The 21,416-nt window shown below is 44.0% G+C and overlaps 1 protein-coding gene across 3 annotated transcripts in view; it reads left to right on the top strand.

Moving 5' to 3' along the window:
* Positions 1–21,416, top strand: part of YEATS2 (YEATS domain containing 2) — a 1,703,429-nt gene that overhangs the window by 90,139 nt on the left and 1,591,874 nt on the right. For all 3 annotated transcript variants that reach the window (XM_044070010.1, XM_044070009.1, XM_044070008.1), the window contains exon 4: positions 4,039–4,128. In XM_044070010.1, coding sequence (XP_043925945.1) covers positions 4,039–4,128 — 90 coding nt within the window. The remainder of the gene's footprint in view (positions 1–4,038; positions 4,129–21,416) is intronic.

Here is a 21,416-nt window from a genome sequence, read left to right as displayed (position 1 = left end):
TGGTTTTGATTCTTTGGAGGATTCTTGCAGGGCTGCAGCTACTGGCATATTTATTAGAAGGCATGCTTGGTTAAGGGAGCAAAGTTTACCAGATCAGGTTAAGGCAAAACTGTTGGATGCCCCTCTACAGCACAAAGTTTTGTTTGGGGCCAAAGCCGAGGAGGTATTAAAGGAAATGGAATACGAGGCCAAATCTATGCCGATGGTTAAAGATTTTCTACAGGTGCAACCTCCTAGGTTTAGCAGGAACTGGCCAGCTAAGCCTTTGTCCTTTCCGACCGTGGACAGACCCCAGAGAGGCAGATACAGGCGTTCCAGAGGTAGAGAACAGGCACAGACCTCTTTTAGACCCAGACAGTGGAGTGCTCCCTCTCCCAAGGGTGGAGAAGATGGGTCACAACCTTACAGAAAACAGTCTTTATGACTCTCCCTTATTAGCTCCAGGGGCTTCTTTCCTGGAAGTGCCTTTAGGAGGAAAAATTTCTCTTTTCCATCACAATTGGAGCCGCATAACCCAAGACAAATGGGTTCTGGACATAGTTTTAAGGGGTTACAAGTTTCATTTCCATACCTTGCCAAAACCAAACGGATGGCCAGACCTGCCAAAGCATCAGTGGGCAGAGGCTCAGAAGCAAGTTCAGTCCCTCATGGCTATGAGGGCCATAGTATTGGTACCAAACACAGAAATAGGGCAAGGTTTTTATTCAAGACTTTTCCTGGTTCCCAGGAAGGAAAACACATGGAGACCAATCCTGGACCTTTCAGTACTAAACACCTTTCTGGACATACCAAAATTCAAAATGCTCGCTCTGCAGCAGCTGCTGCCTATGTTGAGCAAGAACGCTTTGATGGTGACTTTGGACTTGAAAGAAGCTTACCTGCATATTCCTATAAGGCAGGAATGCAGAAGGTACCTCAGATTCAAAGCGGTCTCGAAACATTACCAGTTCTCTGCGCTGCCCTTTGGCTTATCTACTGCGCCCAAGGTCTTTACCAAGTGCCTGGCTCCAGTAATGGCATTTTGCAGACAGAAGGGAATTCAGATATACCCTTATCTGGATGATTGTCTCATTCAAGCGGACAACAAGGAGACTTTACGTCATCATCTGGTTTTTGTGAAGCATCTTCTCGGGTGTCTAGGGTTTACAGTGAACCTAAAGAAATCAAACCTGGTACCCACTAGACAGATTATTTTCCTGGGTGCTCTTTTGAGCAGTACAACCCAGATGGCTTACTTGACACCAGACAAAAAAGTGCAACTGGCTTCCTCTTTGAAAAACCTGTCTGCAAAGAGTCAGCTAACTGCAAGAAAAATTCTGCAGGCTTTGTATTACATGGCATCATACATTCTGCTAATACCATATGCAAGACTGCATATGAGGAAAATACAGTGGTACCTCAAGAGTGTATGGTCTCAGCATTGTCACCACAATTTTGCCTTGCCTCCAGCGGAAATTTCTTTGGTGGGCCGAGGCCTGTCTCCAGAACAAGGGGAAAGCCTTTCTGTCCCACTCCAGCCAATCAAGTGATAACGATGGATGCTTCGGACTGTGCATGGGGAGCCCACATGCAAGGAAAAGTGCCTGGACAAAGGACCAAATGATGCACCTGCACATAAATTTGAAGGAAATGCTAGCTGTACAGAATGCTTTGACAGCTTTCAATTATCTCATTCTACAAGGACAATTACTGATAAAGACAGACAACACTACAGCGATGTGGTACATAAACAAGCAGGGAGGCTCCCACTCTTACCCCCTGTGCAGACTGACCATGACTCTACGGAACACAGCACTGGCCTCCAAGGTGGATTTACAAGCACAGTTTCTGCCAGGAAAAGACAACTCTCTGGCAGACAGTCTAAGCAGAAATCTCTCAGATCCACATGAATGGATGTTGGATGTTCAGATATTCAGGATGATGACAGAGGCATGGGGGTGCCCGGACATAGATCTCTTTGCATCCCCCCAAAACCACCAACTTCAAATGTTCTGCACGAGGACCTACCATGAACAGGCATGGAAAGTGGATGCTCTTTCATTCAGTTGGAAAAACCTCTCGGTGTATGCCTTTCCTCCATTGCCTCTTCTACCAAGGGTGCTTCTGAAGATCAAACAGGACAAACCAAATATGATTCTTCTGGCTCCCAACTGGCCTCGACAATTCTGGTATTCAGTCCTGATGAACTTGGCTCAGGATTCGCCCTGGATTCTACCACAAATTCCACATCTAATGTCTCAACAAGACGGCCAGATCCTGCACAGTCATGTCAAAACACTGAATCTAGCAGCCTGGCGGATCCACAGGCTATAAGCAAATTCTATCCTTACCAAACAGGTAATGGATATAATTCTTGAGGCTAGAAGGCCCAGCACCAGGAAATCTTATGCAGGAAAATGGAAAAGATTTTGCATCTGGAATCAGGCCCAGGGTTTTGATACTACAGTTCCAAACATCCCTCTGATTTTACAATACCTAACAGAGATGTTGCATAAGGGCCTATCTTTTTCGTCTATCAAAATACATGCCTCTGCTGTTTCTGCACAATACAATACGGATCCCCCTATTTTTTCTCATCCGTTACTTAAACAATATCTCAGGGGGGCAAAGAATATTAGGCCCCCTAGAAGTGCTCCAGTTCCTGCTTGGGATCTCAACTATGTTTTGGAAAAACTAACTCTGCCCCCTTTTGAATGTGCGGCTACCACAGATTTAAAGTTTTTATCTTGGAAAACTGCTCTTCTTTTAGCAATAACCTCTGCCAGAAGGGTCTCGGAATTACAAGCACTCATGTCTGTGGAACCCTTCATTATTTTTCATCAGGACAGGGTTTCCCTGAGGACTAACCCCACTTTTATTCCTATGGTGGTTTTTAAGGTAGCCTTGAATCAGACTATTCATTTACCTACCTTCTATCCTATTCCTCTAAATGAAGAAGAGAGAATTTTGCATTCTTTAGACATACACAAACAACTTAGCTTTTACCTGGACAGGACCAAGTTTTTTAGGAAAACTGACCAATTGTTTGTAGCCTATGCTGCTACATCACAGGGAAAAGCAATCACTAAACCAACTATTTCTAAGTGGCTTCCCCACTGTATCAGATTCTGTTATTCTCATCATGGCAAACCAGTTCCTATTAACATTAGGACACATTCTACCAGAGCTGCTGCTACTTCAGCAGCCTTCCTCAGTGAAGTCCCTACCAAGGAAATCTTAGAAGCTGCTACTTGGAGTTCTGTGCATTCCTTTTCTAAGCAGTACAACCTCCCTCTCTACTCTAAATCTAGGGCTGGCTTTCCCTCTGCAGTCCTGCAGGGCCTTGTGGCCGCCCCTTCTGTACCTTCTCCAGCCACCCTTTCTTCGCTTTGGGATTCAACCCTACAGTAATGACTGCAACAGTGAACCACGATGAACATAGTAGAGTTGTGTACTCTTACCATAAATGTAGATGTTCGAGTGTGTTCACTGTTGCAGTCTGGGTTACCCTCCCTCCTATCCCCTCTTTTGCTGTTTCTATGAGTACTGTCTGTGTTTCCTTTACACTACTCTTCCTCTGAGGTATATTTGCTGATGATTTTTAGATGTTCTACTTTGATGCATGCTTATTCTTCTGTCTAAGCTATTGGCCTGTTGTTTTTGGGCACCTGACATCTGGGGCAAGAAAAACTGAGGAAAATGGCATCAGTTGAGGCCTTTATACCCCTGGCACTCTGACGTCAGGGAAGGAGCACCCTCAGCCGACGCCGGACCCAGACTTTGGGACTCTGGCCGATCGAGTGCAGCTGCCAGCAAGAAGAACCCTACAGTAATGACTGCAGCAGTGAACACACACTCTAACATCTACATTTATGGTAAGAGTACACAACTGTACTTTCTGATTGCATATTCTGTAACCACAGTATGATTGTATGATTGAGAACAACAGTGTATCACTAACATATATTTCTAAAATAAGATTTTGGCACCGAGTGTAACTTTTTTCATTATCAGTAAGCATGTATTTTAAAAGTAATTATTTATTTATTTTTTGTATAGCGTTTGAATGAAGCCAGAAGAATGATGGACAAATTACGAGCTTACATAGTGGCTAATTACTATGCTTCCGCGGGTCAGTCTAAAACAGAGGTAAGAAAATTTAAAGGAATTGTATATTTACAAAAATGTGTTGTATGCAGTGTATGCAAACACACTTGAAAATGTAATACTTGATGACAGGTGCTTTTTGAGTGATTAGTTTTGACTATTTTTATTTGCCATTTATTATTACTTCAGACTTGTAACTTTCATTTATCATGTTTGCCTCTTCTGTTGTCACTGCTGCTGTTTCTTTTACTTCCCATACATTTTATTGAGCATAAATTTACTGAAGATTCAACAAGGGCAAAATGCATCAATTAAAGCTTTGGGTTGCTGAAACCCACAATTTTTTTGCTAGGGAGTAAGAGAGATCCCTTGTTCCCCCAACTTACTCACTTTACTTGTTTCATAGTTGTACAGCTATAGAGAAAAGAAAAAAAATCATACTGAAATTGAGTCACTGTTGGTGCAGTTTTTCTGTTCCTGCACTGTCATTGATTTCCTTTGGGGAACAGTGATCTGGGAGTTAAAAAAAAAAAAATCATGCAGCTGAACTTGACAGGTTTAAAATTCATCCAGTGTGTCCTTGACCAAGGTGAATGGTAGTAATTTATCTAACAAATGTAGTTCCTTGCTCTGTACCTCTAAGGACACACCCAAATCAACATTTATTTTTATTTATTTTATTTAACATTTGTTAACCGGGAAAGTCCGACTTGGAACAAAGCCAATTTTCAGCGGAGGCCCGGGGAGGAAGGCTCCACATGCATGTCTTTTGTAACGTGGGAGGAAACCGGAGCACCCGGAGGAAACCCACACGAACGCAGGGAGGACGTGCAGACTCCACACAGAAGGCACCCCAGCCACGAATCGAACCAGAGAACCTCTTGCTGTGAGGAGACAACGCTACCGCTGCACCACTGCGCCATCTACATCTCATGACACCTCTACCTGTAACCCCATAAGGCAAGCTACGACACAGTCAAACATTCTAGTCATTGGAGACTCCATCATGACGCACACTGATGTTCCCTCTCACCAGGTTGAGTAAGGAGAAGGTCACGGTCAGGGGCTAGGATCTGCCGCATTGCTCAGGCACTCAGGTCATTGGACCATGAATACCAGTATGACTCAGATGTTCATCGTGCATACAGCTGCAGTCATAACAGATGGGTTATCCTGCCGTCAGGCGGGTCCTCGGTCGGCCGAATTCCAAAGTCTATGTCCGGCGTCGGTTGTAGTCGCTTCTTCCCCGACGTCAGTGCGGCAGGGGTATAAAAGAGGCAGCCAAAGCCATTTTCTTCAGTCTTTCTTGCCGCGCGGTGCCCGAAGCAGAAGCAGTTCGCAAGTGCCGGTCGACCAGCTCCTGAGATTTACGAAAATATTTCAGCCAAAGTCTTCTTGAAAGCCAAGTACCCCGTTGGGGAAACTTTTCTTGCCTCAGACCGATGTCCGACAAAGTTAATAATTGCATTTCATGTGGGAAGCAAATACCGCATAAGGATTTCCATTCTTTCTGTATTCCTTGCTTAGGCCCAGACCACGACGTCTCGGCCTGCCGTTTTTGTGCTAGATTCAACAAACGCACTATTAAGCGTCGGGCAGAGTTCGCCCACCACTATTTTGGTAAAAAATTTAATTACATTATGTCGTCGGATACTCCGACTCCAGTTTTGAGTAAAAGACACAAAGATAAGGACCGACGTACGAGGTATGTGACTTCTACCGACACCACGCTAAAGCCGACTATCGGTGCTCCGGTTCTCAGCGAGGCGCCTACGCAGCCCCTGAGTACCGATGACGCTTCATTACCGGTGTCTTCTGTGCCCGAGGTCGCAGGCTCCTCGGCCCCCATTCCGACTACAGATACCGACACCACTCTTGGCGGGGAAACTCAGAGTTTAGACAAGCCTGCCACTTCTCAAGGTGTCTTCAGGCCTTCCTCCTTTTCCATTAAGGCTTTCACAAAATCTAAAGCCGCCATGAAAACTAAAAAAACAAGGACCACAGACCCCCTCTCAAGGCCCCATGCCTAAAAAACGGATGCTCAAAATGGCTGAGGATTTGATTACTCTTATCAGGGGTTCTCAACCCCCCTCGGACAAAAGGCCCAGATTGGAGGAAGACTACCCTTCCTCAGATCAAGCCTCTATTACCTCAGAACATTCTGAGGACCAGGAATATACATATTCCCCTTTTGAAGACTCTGATGCAGATTAGTCCATTCCCTCGGTCTCCCCCCCGAGGACTATTCTTTTGGGGAAACCCTACATACCTTGAGGGAACACTTTCACTGGGAAGGCCAAGATTACTCAGATTCCAAGAAAAGGCTCAGGGATTTTCTCTTGCTTCCCCAGCACAGCCCTCTGGCTATCCCTCCTGTCTTAGATATATTAGATGATGTGTACACAGAAGCCAGCCTCAACCCAGACTCTTTACCTCCAGCTCCTGTTAAACCTGACAGGTATTACCGGGTTCCTGATTCACACCAGTTCCTATACAAAAGCCATGCTGCTGACCCAGAAACTATTTCACAGGGTCCCAAGGGAATTAAGGCCTCTACTGCTAAAAACCCATTACCTTCAGAGAGAGATTCCAGAGCTTTAGAAAGGTGGGGGGAAAAAGGTGTACATCTTGGCCACTTTAACCATGAGGGCATTAAACTGTCAGTTCCATATGTTAAAGTATCAACAGTTTTTGTTATCTCAGTTGAAAAGCAAAATGACACAACCTGAGCAACCAGATTTAAAGGAGCTGCAGGATTTGTTGCATAGTGCAGAGCAAGTGGGTAAACATACCTTGCAGTGTGGTTTTGATGCTTTAGAGGCCTCATGTAGAGCTGCTGTTACAGGGTCTGTCATACGTAGACATGCTTGGCTCAAAGAGCAAACCTTACCAGATCATGTCAAAGCTAAATTACTAGATGCACCTCTTCAAAAAGATGTATTGTTTGGTGTTAAAGCTGAGGAGGTGCTAAAGAAAATGGAGGAAAAGGCAAGATCAATGCAAACAGTGAAAGGTTTCCTACAGGTACAACCTCCACGTTTGAGCAGAAATTGGCCTTCAAAAAATTGGTCCTTTCCAGCCACGGACAGACCTCAAAGAGGCAGATACAGGCGCCCGAGGGGTAGAGGGCAATCTCAAGGATCATTCAGAGCCAAACAATGACAAGCACCAACCCTAAGAGGTGGAGAAGATAGATCACAGTCATTCAGAAAGCAAACACAATGACTTCCCCTTTGCATGCCAAGCAAAGCTTTAATGGCAGCACCTTTAGGTGGAAAACTGGCATTATTCTCAAAAAATAGGCATATTATCACAAAAGACAAATGGATCCTGGACATTATAGACAGAGGCTACAGATTCCACTTTCACACCCTACTAAAAATGAGAGGCATGCCAAACCCGCCACAAAATCAAAGGGCAGAGGCACAAAAACAAATTTCAGCTCTCATGGACATGAAAGCTATTCAAGAGGTACCTGCAAAAGAACAAGGTCAAGGTTTTTATTCCAGACTATTCCTGGTACCAAGGAAAGACAAAGATTGGAGACATAATTTAGACCTATCCATCCTAAACACATATTTACATGTACCAAAATTCAAGATGCTCACATTACAGCAGCTTCTTCCCATGCTGGGCAAGGAGTCTTGACTGGTAACACTGGACCTCAAGGAGGCATACCTGTATGTCCCTATCAGACAAGATTGCAGAAGATACCTCCGATTTCTTGCAGGTTCAACCCATTATCAGTTCTCTGCATTGCCCTTTGGCTTATCTACTGCGCCCAGAGTGTTTACGAAATGCCTGGCATCAGTAATTGCCTTCTGCAGACTTCAAGGGATACAAATATACCCATATCTGGACGACTGCCTGATCCAAGCCGACAGCAAGCACATACTTCTGAAACACCTGGCATTTGTAATAAAACTGTTGAACTTTCTGGGATACACAGTCAACAAAAAGAAATCAAAACTAATACCCTCTCAAACAATAATTTTCCTGGGTGCCAGCTTGAATACAAACACCCAGATGGCTTACCTCACGCCAGAGAAGCAAGGGCAACTATCTCAATACTTCAGCAAAATGGCAACCTTCACCAGGCTGACTGCAAGGAAAGACCTGCAGGCTCTGGGGTTCATGGCATCTATCCTTCTGATCCCATGTGCAAAGCTGCATATGAGGAAACTTCAATGGTACCTAAAAAACTTATGGTCTCAACACAGCCACAGTTTAGAAACAATTATACCACTCATTCCATGTCTTCAAAAGGAATTTATGTGGTGGGCTCAAGCATGCCAAAGAAACATAGGTCTCCCCTTCTGCATACCTCAAGCAAATCAAATCACCACAACAGACGCCTCGGACTACGCCTGGGGGGGGGGCGCACATGACAGATCAATGCATTCAGGGAAAATGGTCCCAAAAAGAGAAGCACCTACACATCAATCAAAAGGAAATGCTAGCGGTGCAAAATGCTATTATGGCCTTCAAAGACCTACTGCATCCAAGCCAGCTATTGATAAGGACAGACAACACCACAGTGATGTGGTACATAAACAAACTGGGAGGAACTCATTCATACCCCCTGTGCAGACTAGCCATGTCCCTTTGGAACACGGCTCTGGAATTGCAAATCCAACTTCAAGCACAGCCTAAGCAGAAATATGACAGATCCACACGAATGGAAGTTTCATCCTCAAGTTTTCGCAAAGATAACTCAGGCATGGGGACAGCCAGACATAGATCTCTCTGCTACCCACAGAAATTACCAACTGAAAAAATTTTGCTCAAGGACCTATCATCCACAGGCCTGGAAAGTGGACGCACTTTCTTTCAATTGGACAACATTGACAGTCTATGCCTTTCCACCTCTCCCTGTGCTGCCCAAAGTTCTATTAAAAGCCAGAGCAGAGAGGCCAGACATGATTCTCATTGCTCCAGACTGGCCAAGACAACACTGGTATCCACTCCTGAAGAGCCTGACGCATTCCCCACCATGGATCCTGCCTCTAGTGCCTTTTCTGTTGTCCCAGCACAACTTCAAAACTCTTCACAGCCAACTAAGGACCCTCAATCTAGCCGCATGGAGAATCCCTTGATTTCCCAACAGACCCTCCTCTCCAAGGAGGTGCAGGATGTCATCTTGGAGGCCAGAAGACCTTCTACTAGAAAAGCCTACTCCGCCAAATGGAAACGGTTTTGTGCCTGGAATCAGAAAAAGGGCCAGAATCCTTGGGTGATAAATTTACCTCAAATATTACAGTACCTAGCTGAGATATTAAACAGTGGACTTTCCTTCTCCTTCATCAAGATCCATGCTTCAGCCATTTCTGCACAATACAACACAGATCCTCCTTTATTCTCTCATCCTCTCTTAAGACAGTTCCTCAGAGGGGCTAAGAATATAAAACCCCCAAGGAAACCACCAGTACCTCCTTGGGACCTCAACTTCATTTTGGAAAAACTGACCCTGCCTCCATTTGAGCCAGCTGCTTCAACAGAACTACAATATTTGTCATGGAAAACAGCCTTCCTTCTGGCTATCACCTCAGCACGCAGGGTTTCGGAACTACAAGCCCTCATGGCTGTGCAGCCTTTCATCATTTTCCATCAGGACAGAGTTTCCTTACGGACCAACCCTTCCTTTATGCCAAAGGTAGTATCCAGTGTAGCCTTGAATCAGACTATCCACTTACCTACCTTTTACCCTAAACCACAAAACAAAGGGGAAAGACTACTACATTTCTTGGACATTCACAGACAACTTTGTTATTATTTGGACAGGACAAAGCCATTCAGAAAATCCGAGCAACTCTGTGTGTCCTATGCTACAGGTGCTCAAGTTAAGGCTATCTCCAAACAGACAATCTCAAAATGGATAGCCCACTGCATAAGCTTTTGTTACTCATTTCATGGAAAAAACTGTGCCTTCAAGCATCAGATCCCACTCCACAAGGGTCGCAGCTACCTCTGCAGCTTTCCTCAGGGGGGTTCCTACCAAGGACATTTTGGAAGCAGCCACTTGGAGTTCTGTGCACACTTTCTCCAAACACTATCACCTTCCACTATACTCTAAATCTAGAGCGGGCTTTTCCACAGCAGTCTTGCAGGGCATCGTTGCTCCTCCTAGTTCCACTTAGTGCCTGCCACCCCTTTTTAGCTTTGGGATTCTACCCATCTGTTATGACTGCAGCTGTATGCACGATGAACATAGTACAGTTTTGTACCTACCATAAATGTAGATGTTCGAGTGCTAATACAGCTGCAGTCCAGGTTTCCCTCCCTCCATCCCCTCTTAGGACAGGCCTTATGACAAACACCTTCACATACAACCTGATTGGGGTATTCTTTTATGGTGTATTTGCTTGCAACTACTGTTTTTGATTTATCAACATTGCATTTTTGCATAACATTATCTTTGCCTTCCTTCTGGGGGCACCTGACATCTGGGGCAAGAAAAACTGAAGAAAATGACGTTGGCTGCCTCTTTTATACCCCTGCCGCACTGACGTCTGGGAGGAAGTGACGACAACCGATGCCGGACCTAGACTTTGGAATTCAGCCGACCGAGGACCCGCCTGACGGCAGGATAACCCATCTGTTATGACTGCAGCTGTATTAGCACTCGGACATCTACATTTATGGTAGGTACAAAACTGTACTTTATAGTTCATGTGGGAGTAAATGACCTCAAATGTACCTCCCTAGACTATATGAAGAGAGGCATCATGGAACTCTTGGAATATGTGTCTCAGTCTGGTATGAGCCTAGCATTGAACAACATTCTATCTTCTCTAAGGATGATTCCACAATATGAACAAAAGATGATTGACTTAATAATTGGCTTAGCTTCTGGTGTCATTCTAAGGGGGTCCAATATTTGTCAGCATGGAAGGAGAGGGTCAACAGACCATACTACTTTTCCAGGGATGGTCTGCACCTCTCCCCTCTAGGCTTTCGAATATTAGCTAAAACATTGTCTTCTCCTGTAGTGCCTTTTTTAGGCAATGCCAAACTAAAAGTACTTCCAACATAGCAAATCAAAACCAAAAAAATCTAAAGGTATTACTGCTCAATGCTAGGAGTCTAAACAAAAAAAAACTCCACTCCCTAGAAGCTCTCTTTACCCTAGAGAATGCGAACATCTGTCCAGTCACTGAAACGTGGTTTAAAACTACGGAGAGCACATCAGCAGTGCTAGGTTATAATGCCTTCCACACATTTAGGCCAGCTACTTCACAGGTAGGGACTAAAGGTGGAGGTGTCCCTATTTACATCAAAGATAAATATACTTCAAGGCAGGTCAAACAGGACAATGCACTTGGGCTGCTCCATGTCCATATTACAAATTACCTTAGGCAAAATGGTCCCCCTGTATAACCCAGGAAACCCATATCCTGCATTTGAACTTATTCCACAAACCATCCAACCCAGTACCATATAAACTAGAATCTTGCTACTACAAAATTGCAAAATGTGCCTCAGGAATGCCCAGCAGATCACATCATTGCCAGGCCATCTCAGAATTAAATTGGCTCGAATTCTCTCACTACTTACACCATACACAACTCACTCTTGCCCATAAACTCATTTACAAACCCTATAACTGCCCATCACTCCAACCTATCCTACAAAAGTATATCCCAGCATGTAACCCATGTTCCTCACATAAGCAGCTCCTATGTATGTCCAGACTCAACAAGAGAGACGGACAGAGCTTATATTCCTATAAGAGTACCAATCTCTGGAAAAAAACTACCTCCCCTCATCACTCAACTAGACTCCTTAAAAGCCTTCAAAGTTAAACTAAAGTCTCATTATCTTAACAATCACATCTGCACCTGTGTAAATCACCGAAAACTACCTTCATTTAATGTTAACCCCAGTCCTAATCTCAACCGTAGTCCAAAACTCCATCACTACTTTTTCCTTTCTGTTATGCAACAGGCTGTTATAATTCTCCGACCCATACTACTAACTCTATACCTATACCTCCAGTTCATCGTGTCTTAACCACAGTCCTTTTTTCTCCTCACCTTTGTGTCAACATTTATGCTTCATTGTCTTGGAATTATATGGCAAACGGACTTAATATCTTTGCATTGTATTTGACTTACAGGTTCATAGGCTCATAGGTTGGTACTAGGCTATCAGCCCTAGGGCCTGTACACTTTTCACCATTTAACTAATTAACCTTGTAATCATATATGTAAGAGACTGTCATCGCATTGCACCTCTCTTTTCACCATTTACTGAAACAGGCTATCTTTGCACTGTGTTTGACTTTTCGCCATTAATATGATTTTAACCTTAAATTGATATGTATCAATGTGCTACACATTAACTTTGTTTATTGATTTTAGTAATATCAATTATATTGTATCGGTACAATCTGTTTCTGTATTATGGGGCTTTCCTCCCCCGGGCCTCCACTGAAAATGGGTCTTTGATCCAGTGGACTTTCCCAGTCAATAAATAAATATTCTTGGGTGTCTTTTTACCCCAGTATTAACTGGGAATCCTATATGATGCCAAACGTATATGCACAGAGATTCCTGGATTTTGTAAACACAAACTCCCTGGACCAGATAGTCGATACACCAACCAGGGGTGCAACCATACTGGATCTGGTCCTCACTAATATGGGAAAGTAGTGCACATCCCCTACTGTAATGCCTTCCCTGGTAAAGTCAGACCACAAAATGGCCTCCTTTGAAGAAAAATAAAACCTGGAGCCCCAGCTAAACCTGGAATATTCAGGAACTATTCTAAGGCTAACTTCCTGCTATTAAGTGAGAACCTGGCAAAATTTCAAGCTCCCACAAACTTTGAGAGCACTGCTGCCTATGCAGTACTGTTCACAGAAACCCCGTACTAGCATGTTAATAGCTGCATACAGGCAGCTGTACCCACCAGGAAGAAGTACAGAACTAATGGAAAAAACAAGGCACCCTGGTGGAATCGCAAAATTAATAGGCTGTATAACAGGACGAAGAAAATCATGACAAAAATTAGGAGGTGCAGCACCCAGCAGGATAAAAGCTCCCTCATCAAACTAAACAACTCTGAGTATAAATAAAGTCTACCAAAGCCAAATTTGAGGTAAGTTTGTCCTCCCAGGCCAAGGACAACCACAAAGCATTCTTTAGCTATGTTCCCCACCTCAATGCAATACACAATTGTGTGCAGAGCTCATTGTAAATGGTCATGGAGATGATCAGTAGTGATATAGTAAACATCCAGGCATTGGACACAACCCAGTTTGGTTTCGACAAGGGCAGATCATGCCTACTCAACCTGGTGGACATCGAGTAGGTTACCAAAGCAATGGATGAGGGCAAAATTATTCACACTGCCTACCTTGACCTGGCCAAAGCATTTGACACAATACCCCACTCGGGCATTGTTGACAAACTCAGGAGGTTAGGTACAAACCTGTATGTCACCCAGTGGATAGCCACCTGGCACACAGGACCCAGGAAGTTAGAATTGGGGAGTCCACCTCTTCAAAGAGGCCAGTCACATGTGGAGTCCCTCAGGGATCAGTCCTTGGACTGCTCCTTTTTGACATTTACTTCTCAGAAGTCAGGGCCAATAACACTGGTCTCTGGCTGACTAGGCGCTGTCATTAAATTGCAAACTGACACAAATGTTGTCCAGGAGGGGCTGGCACAGACAAACAACTGATGTCAGAGCCATGGACTAAAACTAAATTCCAAGAAATGCATAATAGTGTCATTTGGGAAGTCATCCATCAACTGGTAACCATCATTAGAGTTGACCCAGTAGTCAAAGACGTAGGAACACATACAGATAGTAATCTAGCCTTTGACCATCATGTGTCTACAGTGGTAAGGAACTCATTCTATATTGCACAACTTATAAACAAAGGTATGGCATCCAAGTCCAAGGAAGTAATTGTTCCACTGTATTCGGCATTCATCAGACCTGTCATTGATGCCCCTTTGGTATGTACCTAAGCAGGCATATCCAACAGTTGGAACATCCACAGAGGTTTCTCACTAAAAGAATACAGGAGCGTAAGTAAAATGTCCTCTGCAGAAGGCCCTGTCCCTGTATTCTGTCTCCTACAGGCTTTTGAGGGCAGATCTATGCCTGGCATACAGGGCGTTGTCAGACTCCACTCTGGACCTCCTGCATATCCACAAAATGAACAACACCAGTATTACCTGTTCTAAAGACTTAAACCTTGCGTGTGATATGAATAGATCCTGCTGAAGAGATAGGTAATATTCGAGAGACTACAGTGTCTGTGGAAAAGGCTCTCCATCCTTGTGAAGCAGAGTTCCTCCCTAGCTCAATTCAAGTGCAACCTGGACAATTGGATGGGAAACTGGAAATTCATCCATGGTTTGGCACCTATGTCTCTAATGGACACACGTAACCCGTAAATGATTAATCTCCCAACCCCTGCTTACGCTTATCAAGGGTATCAGAATTGGTCAGAGATTTTGGATGCATGGCTAGGATTGAAAAGGTCCTTGTGGTCGTTAGCCTAGTAAACACCCATGAACCTATGAATTATCCTACTTACAAAATATCCTTTATTGTAAACAAATGTTTGTCCAGCAGACTCTGGGATGAAGGTGCGACAAACAAAAGCACTGTCCGTCATAGGCTCAAGGATGAAAGGAGGGTATAAAGAAAGATTGCCCAGTTGACTGTGTCATGTTTTATTCCAAGAACCCAACCCTGTGCACCAGAGGGGGGGTGTAGCTTCTAATCTCTGCTGTCTTCATGGGAAGCAGCAACTTTGGACATATACTTCTTATAAATAGCTCAGGGCTACATAAAAATTTCTGCATTCATTTTCCATTACACACAGCCCTCGACATCGGGTCACACAAAACTTTTTACTAATGAATTTTTTGGATAATTACACAGCACAGAGGGTCATGCTCACTGTAAGAGGGCAAGGTTTCTGTGCTAGACTTTTCCTGGTTCCATAAGAGGACTTCACTCTTAAGACAAATCGTAGACTCGTCAGACTTAAACCTTCATCCTTTCCAGTGGTTGCATTAAAAGCAGTTCTTCCACTCATAGCAAAAAGGATCTTCATGACAACATTGCATACGATGAATGCATACCTGAACATCCCAATAAAGCTGATGATAGATAACTCATTGTCACTTTTTTGGCTGTAGTCTTTGTACATCTCAGTAAACAAAATTCTACCATTTCCTATTACTTAAACCATTGCATATAAATAGCTCAGTCCAAGGAGCAACTGATATTTTTTATTAGATCACTGTTGCAGTAATGAGTTGTATAAGTTGCATCCTGCTCAGAATATGACGACTAACCGGCTTCCAAAGATTGTGGAGAGTAATATAAAGTCGGTGGTTAAGGTGCAAAACCTTCAGAGTTATTCTGCCTCAGAGTAAGAGAGGCTAAAGCCCTACACACTAAGTATGTGCTAGGAGAAAGAAGGAAAAGGAGTCCACTCTCTGGTGTAAAACAAAATATAATAAAATAAGGATGATAGAGTAAACGGTCTCCCACAACAACAGTGATCTGTTCAAGCACCTTCTGTTATGGCAAGATTACTTGCGCAACTATACTGTGTTCATCCTTAGGTCAGTGTTGCAGTAGCCTAATCTAAAAGGGTAGAATACCAAAGTTAAAAAGAAAAGGAGGAGGAAGAATGAGTCCAGAAGCTCCTGGAAAATAGTCCTGGCAATGCCTGCTTTTGGATCTAGCAAAAGATTATAATTTGTAATGCTTGGTGAATGTATGCACAGAGGATCATGTTGCTGACTGTAGTATATTTCTGGAGTCAACTTCTTTCCAGAAAGCCTCAGACGTAGCCACAGCCCTAGTAAAGTGGGTGTTGACCTAGTCTGGCAGTGCCTTGTTATGGTGAGAGTAACAAAAAGCAATAGCATTGGACAACCATTTAGCAACTGTTTTGCCGCTCATTGTCCCTTGTTCTCACATTTATATGAAAGCAGTTGATCAGAATTCCTGAAGATTTTTGTCTTGCCAGTGTAGAATCTGGGCTGTCGGTGGAAATCCAGAGTCGGTAAAAAATGTTCTCCTTTATTTTTTTCTGGATAGGAAACCAGGAGATGTATTGCTAAGTTCATGGTAAACTCTGGAACTATTTTAGGCTTGCATAAAGGATTTGTTGTCAGACCTACCCTATACTTGTGAAAGATAAGGTTGAATCACCTTAAGATCTTGTAACTCTGTTTCTCTTTTGCAGACGTCAAAGCAATGAGCAAAACTGTTTTCCAAGATAAGAATTTCAAGTCAGCCTCATGAGTGGGTTAATTATAAAAAAAGTGTTAAGCTCCTAAGAAGGAACCACCTGTCGTCTAGGTCCATGGATATGTAAAAACCTCTTTCAAGAATGGTTTCAGTTGAGGCAAGGCAGAAAACGGGGGGGGGGGGGTGTCCATGAGAAGATGTTCAGAGAGGGCCAATATATGAACCTTGAAAGAAGAGTAAGAAAGACCAGAGATTAATAACTCTCACAAATACTGTAGAATCATAGGTTCATAGGTAGGTACTAGACTATCAGCCCAAGGGCCTTTGTAAGCCTAACCAACAAGGTTCCCTGGCTTACGCCACCCAAGAAAGTTATTTTCCTGTGTCACTGTTGAGCAGAGACACAGAAGTGATCCCCGGGGTGTATTTCCTATTTCCCATCCACTCATCAAGATTTTTCTTGAAGAGTGCTAATGAAGAATTTTGCTTTACATAGATGGGTAGCCTGTTCCAGAGTATGGGAAGCCTCTGGGACAGGAATCTATCCCTCCAGCATGTCCTGTTTATTGTGGTGACAAGGTTTAGGTCCATAGAGCATGTAGCTCGGAGGAATTGGGATTTCTTTAGATGTAGCATGTCCAACAGCTCTGGGTTTGACATAGCTTTATATGTTAGGCAGAGATCACCTCGGAGTAGATGATATGCTACGGAGTAAAGCTGGAGTTTTTTGAGACTGTCAGTGTAGGGCATTTGTTTGAGGCCAGTAATCCTCTTTGTGAGGTACTTCTGTGGCCTTTCCAGCTGCTGCAGATGTCTTGTGAGGTACATTCCAAAAGGGGCATTGTACTCTATAATGGGTCTAATGAGTGTCGAGTAGAGGGGAACAATGACTTCTTTTTTTCCTGGATGAGAACCCTTTTATGATGAGGTGTGCCATGCAGAAGGACTTCCTGACTGCTGTGGCGATGTGACTATCAAAGGAGAGACTGTCCAACTGGGTCCCAATGTCTCTTATCACACATTTGGTGTTAAGTAGTTTGCTGCCTATGTGGTAGTTCATGGGTACAGAGTTTTTACCAAAGGGGATGACACTGCACTTTTTGACATTGAGCTTTAGGCCATGGCTCTGACACCAGGCATCTGTCTCAGCGAGGCCCTGTGTAGGGTGTCCACATCATTTGGGGACTTGACTATGGCTCCTAGTTTGCAGTCATCTGTGAACTTCTTTAGCCAGAGGCCTTCTGTGTTAGCCTGTACTTCAGAGAAATAGATACCAAACAGGAGAGGTCCCAGGACTGAACCCTGTGGTACTGCACCTGTCACTGGTTTGAGGTCAGATTTGGAGTCTGAAACTTTTACAGTGTGGGTTCTGTCAGTTAGCCAATTGGCAACCCATCTTGTGACGTAGGGATTTATATCTAGTTTAGTGAGTTTAGCTGTATTTCCAAAATGGGGGATGGTGTCGAAAGCCTTGGTGAGGTCAAGATAGGCTGTGTGAACCACCTTACCCTCATCTACGGCTTTGGTGACTGCCTCAAAGAAGTCGATCAGGTTCAGGAAGCATGATCTGCCTTTCACAAACCCGAACTGGATGGGATCCAGAGTTTGGAGGTTACCAATGTCTTTGTTTATGAGTTCCATGATGATACGTTCCATGGCCTTGCAGACCAGGCTCGTCAGGCTAATAGGGCGATAGTTCTCTGGATCAGTGGTGGCTCCCCCTTTGTGGAGTGGGATAACTGTTGCTGTGCGCCATTCAGTAGGCACAAAGCCTGATGCGAGGCTATTATTGAACATAGTGCTTAGGTGGAGAGCCAGTTCGTTCTGAAGTCCGTGTAAAATGCAGCCTGGGATGTTGTCCGGTCCCATGGATGCAGTGTTTTTGGCTTTAGGGAGTGCAACTTTTACCTGTGTAGTTGTGATTACAGGGACTCTGCATTCTTCCTGTATAGATATGGGCCCTTTAGGGGGTGAGGGAGGGGTAAAGTTAGCACTGAACCTATCTGCCATGATGTTGGCAATATCAGTTGGTTCTGTAATTTTCATGCCGTTGTGCTGTAACTCAGAGCAGATCTGAGTGTTGCCATCAAGATTCTTGACATAGCTATAGAATGCTTTGTGGTTGTCCTTAGAATTAGTGGCTATTTTGTTTTCATAGCTAGCTTTGGAGGATCTTTTATAAGGGATCTCAGCCTCTTACTGAGGCTGACCAGGGAGCTCCTCCACTCATGGGATTTTACTCTCTTTTGCAGTTGTTTCTTCCTTCTGTTGTACAGTTTGTTTATGGCAGGGGACCACCAGATTGGGTTCCTTTTTTTGGAGGATAGCATCTTGGTTCTGTTTGGGATAGCACGATCCATGCACTCATGTAAGTGCTTCTAGAGTGCATTTGTGTAGGATTCAGCAGTTGTAACTGTATTGTCCATCTGCATGGGTGTCGTGAAGTTCACCGCTTCTGTCTTAAGAAGCATGAAGTTGGCTTTGGAGAAATTTTTTACCATGGTTTCCTTAATGGGGGTGGGGGCGGGATGTGCATATCAAGGGTGATTAGCTTATGGTCGGATCGGACCAGCGAGGACTTGACTTCAGGTGTGGAACACCGTTCACTCATGTTGGTAATGACTAGGTCTAGGATATTGTTGCCCCTGTTGGGGGTGTGGATAAGTTGATCCAGGGCATTGGAGTTTATGACTTCCAGAAAGGGTTGTGCTAAGGAGTTGGTAGACAAGTAGTTTTCCCAGTTAATGGTGGGGTAGTTGAAGTCGCCCATTATTAGGGTGTTTGGTTGAACCCTAATATTTTCCAGTACATCAAGAAAAGAGGAGTGGGAAGCCTGGGGCATGGTCGGGGATCTGTAGCAAGCTACAATTTGGATTGCAGTTTTGCCCAGAGTTAGTTGCATTTGGATAACCTCGGATGCATTATGCTTAACATCTAGCCTGAAGGTGTGGATATTCTTAATGAATATGGACACACCTCCACCTTTGGTGTTTCGGTCCAGGTTACATTGCCGAAAAGTGTGGTATAAGTTATAGCCTGGTAGTGCAGGGGTGCTCTCTGGAGCCTTGAACCAGGTATCAGTCACTGCACAGATATTGATGTTCTCCATTTTAAGGAGTGCCTCATGTGAGTGCATTTTGAGATTTAGACTTTTAGCATTGAGTAGCATTACCCTTAGTTTTTGCTTGCCTGTTCCTGTTACGGTGGTGAATTTGTCATTTGAACCTTGCCTAAAAAAGGCACTATAGGGGTGGCAAATAGGGGCGGCAAGAGCCTTAGCCAGTATCTGGAATCCCTGGGGCGACAGGTGCAGGCCATCTCTGTTGACCATGTCATCCCAAGCAGACAGATACTGGATCCCCTTAGAATGATACCAGAAGCTTAGCCAATTGTTGAAGTCAATCATTTTGTCCTTGTACTGCGGTATCATTCTGGGCGATGGCAGAATGCTACTTAGCGCTAGGGTTATACCTGCCTGGCCTGCAAGATCGGAGAGCTCTTCATGTCTCTCTTCATGTAGTCCAGGGAGGTACGTCTCAGGTAATTCACACCAACACGGACAATGACAGAGTCATATTTGTACTTGTTGTGGAGTGACCTGAGTGCGTGGATTATGTGGCAGATCCTGGCACCCGACAGGCAGCTGACAGTAACCTTCTCCTTGTTTAGCCTGATGAGTGGGACATCAGTGTGCCTGACTATATAGTCACCTGTGACTAGTGTGTTGGGTACGTTGTTTTGCCTTATTGGCTGTGGTTGAGTGGCACACTGAGTCTGTGGGCTATGTGTCATTTGGGTTGTGTTCGGGGATGGAGGTTGCTTGTGTTTCTGCTTAGTGGTCTCTGTTGCTTGGACAGATTATTATTGAGAGCCTCCGCGAATGTTTTTGTGTTACTATGTGTGGATTTTGGTGGTGTAGATTTAGTTAGACTATGTGAGTGTGGTGTGGTGCAAATGTTTACCTTCTCCTCTTGACTGTCAAGTTCAGTCTTGGTTGGAGAGAGCTTTACCTCCAGTTTGGCTAGATAAGTGCATCTCTCACAGGTTGTAGTGTTGGGTAGTAGGAGGAGAGGGTTGTCTGTGTACATGAGGCAATTTCTACATTGCCTCAAGATGCCCAGATTCATCAAATAGGAGAGAACACTGGGAGCTGACCCTTGGACATGCCTGAATAAAAAAAGTTTTTTCCTCTAGATAAGTGAGGAAAGTGAGTGCAAGAGCTGTTTTTCTCTATGTAAGTGAGAAAAGTAAGTACAAAAACTGTTTTCCTCTAGGTAATGAGGATGGTTAAGTGCCATAGTAATTAGTATCTTATTTAGTGCTTACAAGTTCTGAACAAGTGCTGAGCACGAATAAGCAAATTTAAGTGCTAAAACTAAGAATCTGTATCTGCACTAGACGAGTTACAGGACAGAAACATGTGCAAATGCAGGCTTTCAAATCAGAAAGTTGAGAGAGATGGAAAAGATTGCCCAAACGGCCAGTCACTACAATTTCAGGGCCAGAACCACTCTTTATGTGGTAGACAGGTTACCTAGTGCTTACCACTCCCACTGATAAGCTAGAAGGCTTCCCTCCAACACAGAAAGGCTTGGTGGGCTCAGAAGCTTGCATGCAGTCCTGGTTACAGCAAATCTGTATTTGGACTGCACTAGTTACAGGAAAGATGGGAAACAGGCTTACAGTATTTTTTTTTTATATATATATACAGAAAAGTAGCTAAAACGGCAGTAAAAACAGTTCACATGCCGTGGCAACTGGGGCTGAAAAGGGTCCTGGTTCTAACTTTGGCACCAGGTAGAAAGTCTTTTCCACTTAGACAAATATTACTTAGTAGCAGGTTTGTTAGCTTTCTGTAATACTTTGCTGTACCTCCTTGGAAAGCAGGTGCCTAAAATGTATAAATATTCTAAAGTTCAGGCAGTGAGTTGAAGAAATTGAAGGCTAGGGTGTATCAAACTGCACCTTTCCTATGTGAGGAAGCTTGTCGTAATTGCCCGTGGGCATTTAAAAAGAAGGTAGACCCATTGTTGCCTGTGCCAAAAGTGAGTCTCCATAATTATCCTGGGGGAGTCCCACTAAATTTTTAGAAGATTATCTAG

Source organism: Protopterus annectens, chromosome 4.part1 (genome assembly GCF_019279795.1).
Source record: "Protopterus annectens isolate FY-2018-M chromosome 4.part1, PAN1.0, whole genome shotgun sequence".
Lineage (NCBI taxonomy): Eukaryota > Metazoa > Chordata > Ceratodontiformes > Protopteridae > Protopterus > Protopterus annectens.
The sequence above is the reverse complement of the archived record's forward strand: the minus strand, read 5'-3'. Positions and strand labels throughout refer to the sequence as shown.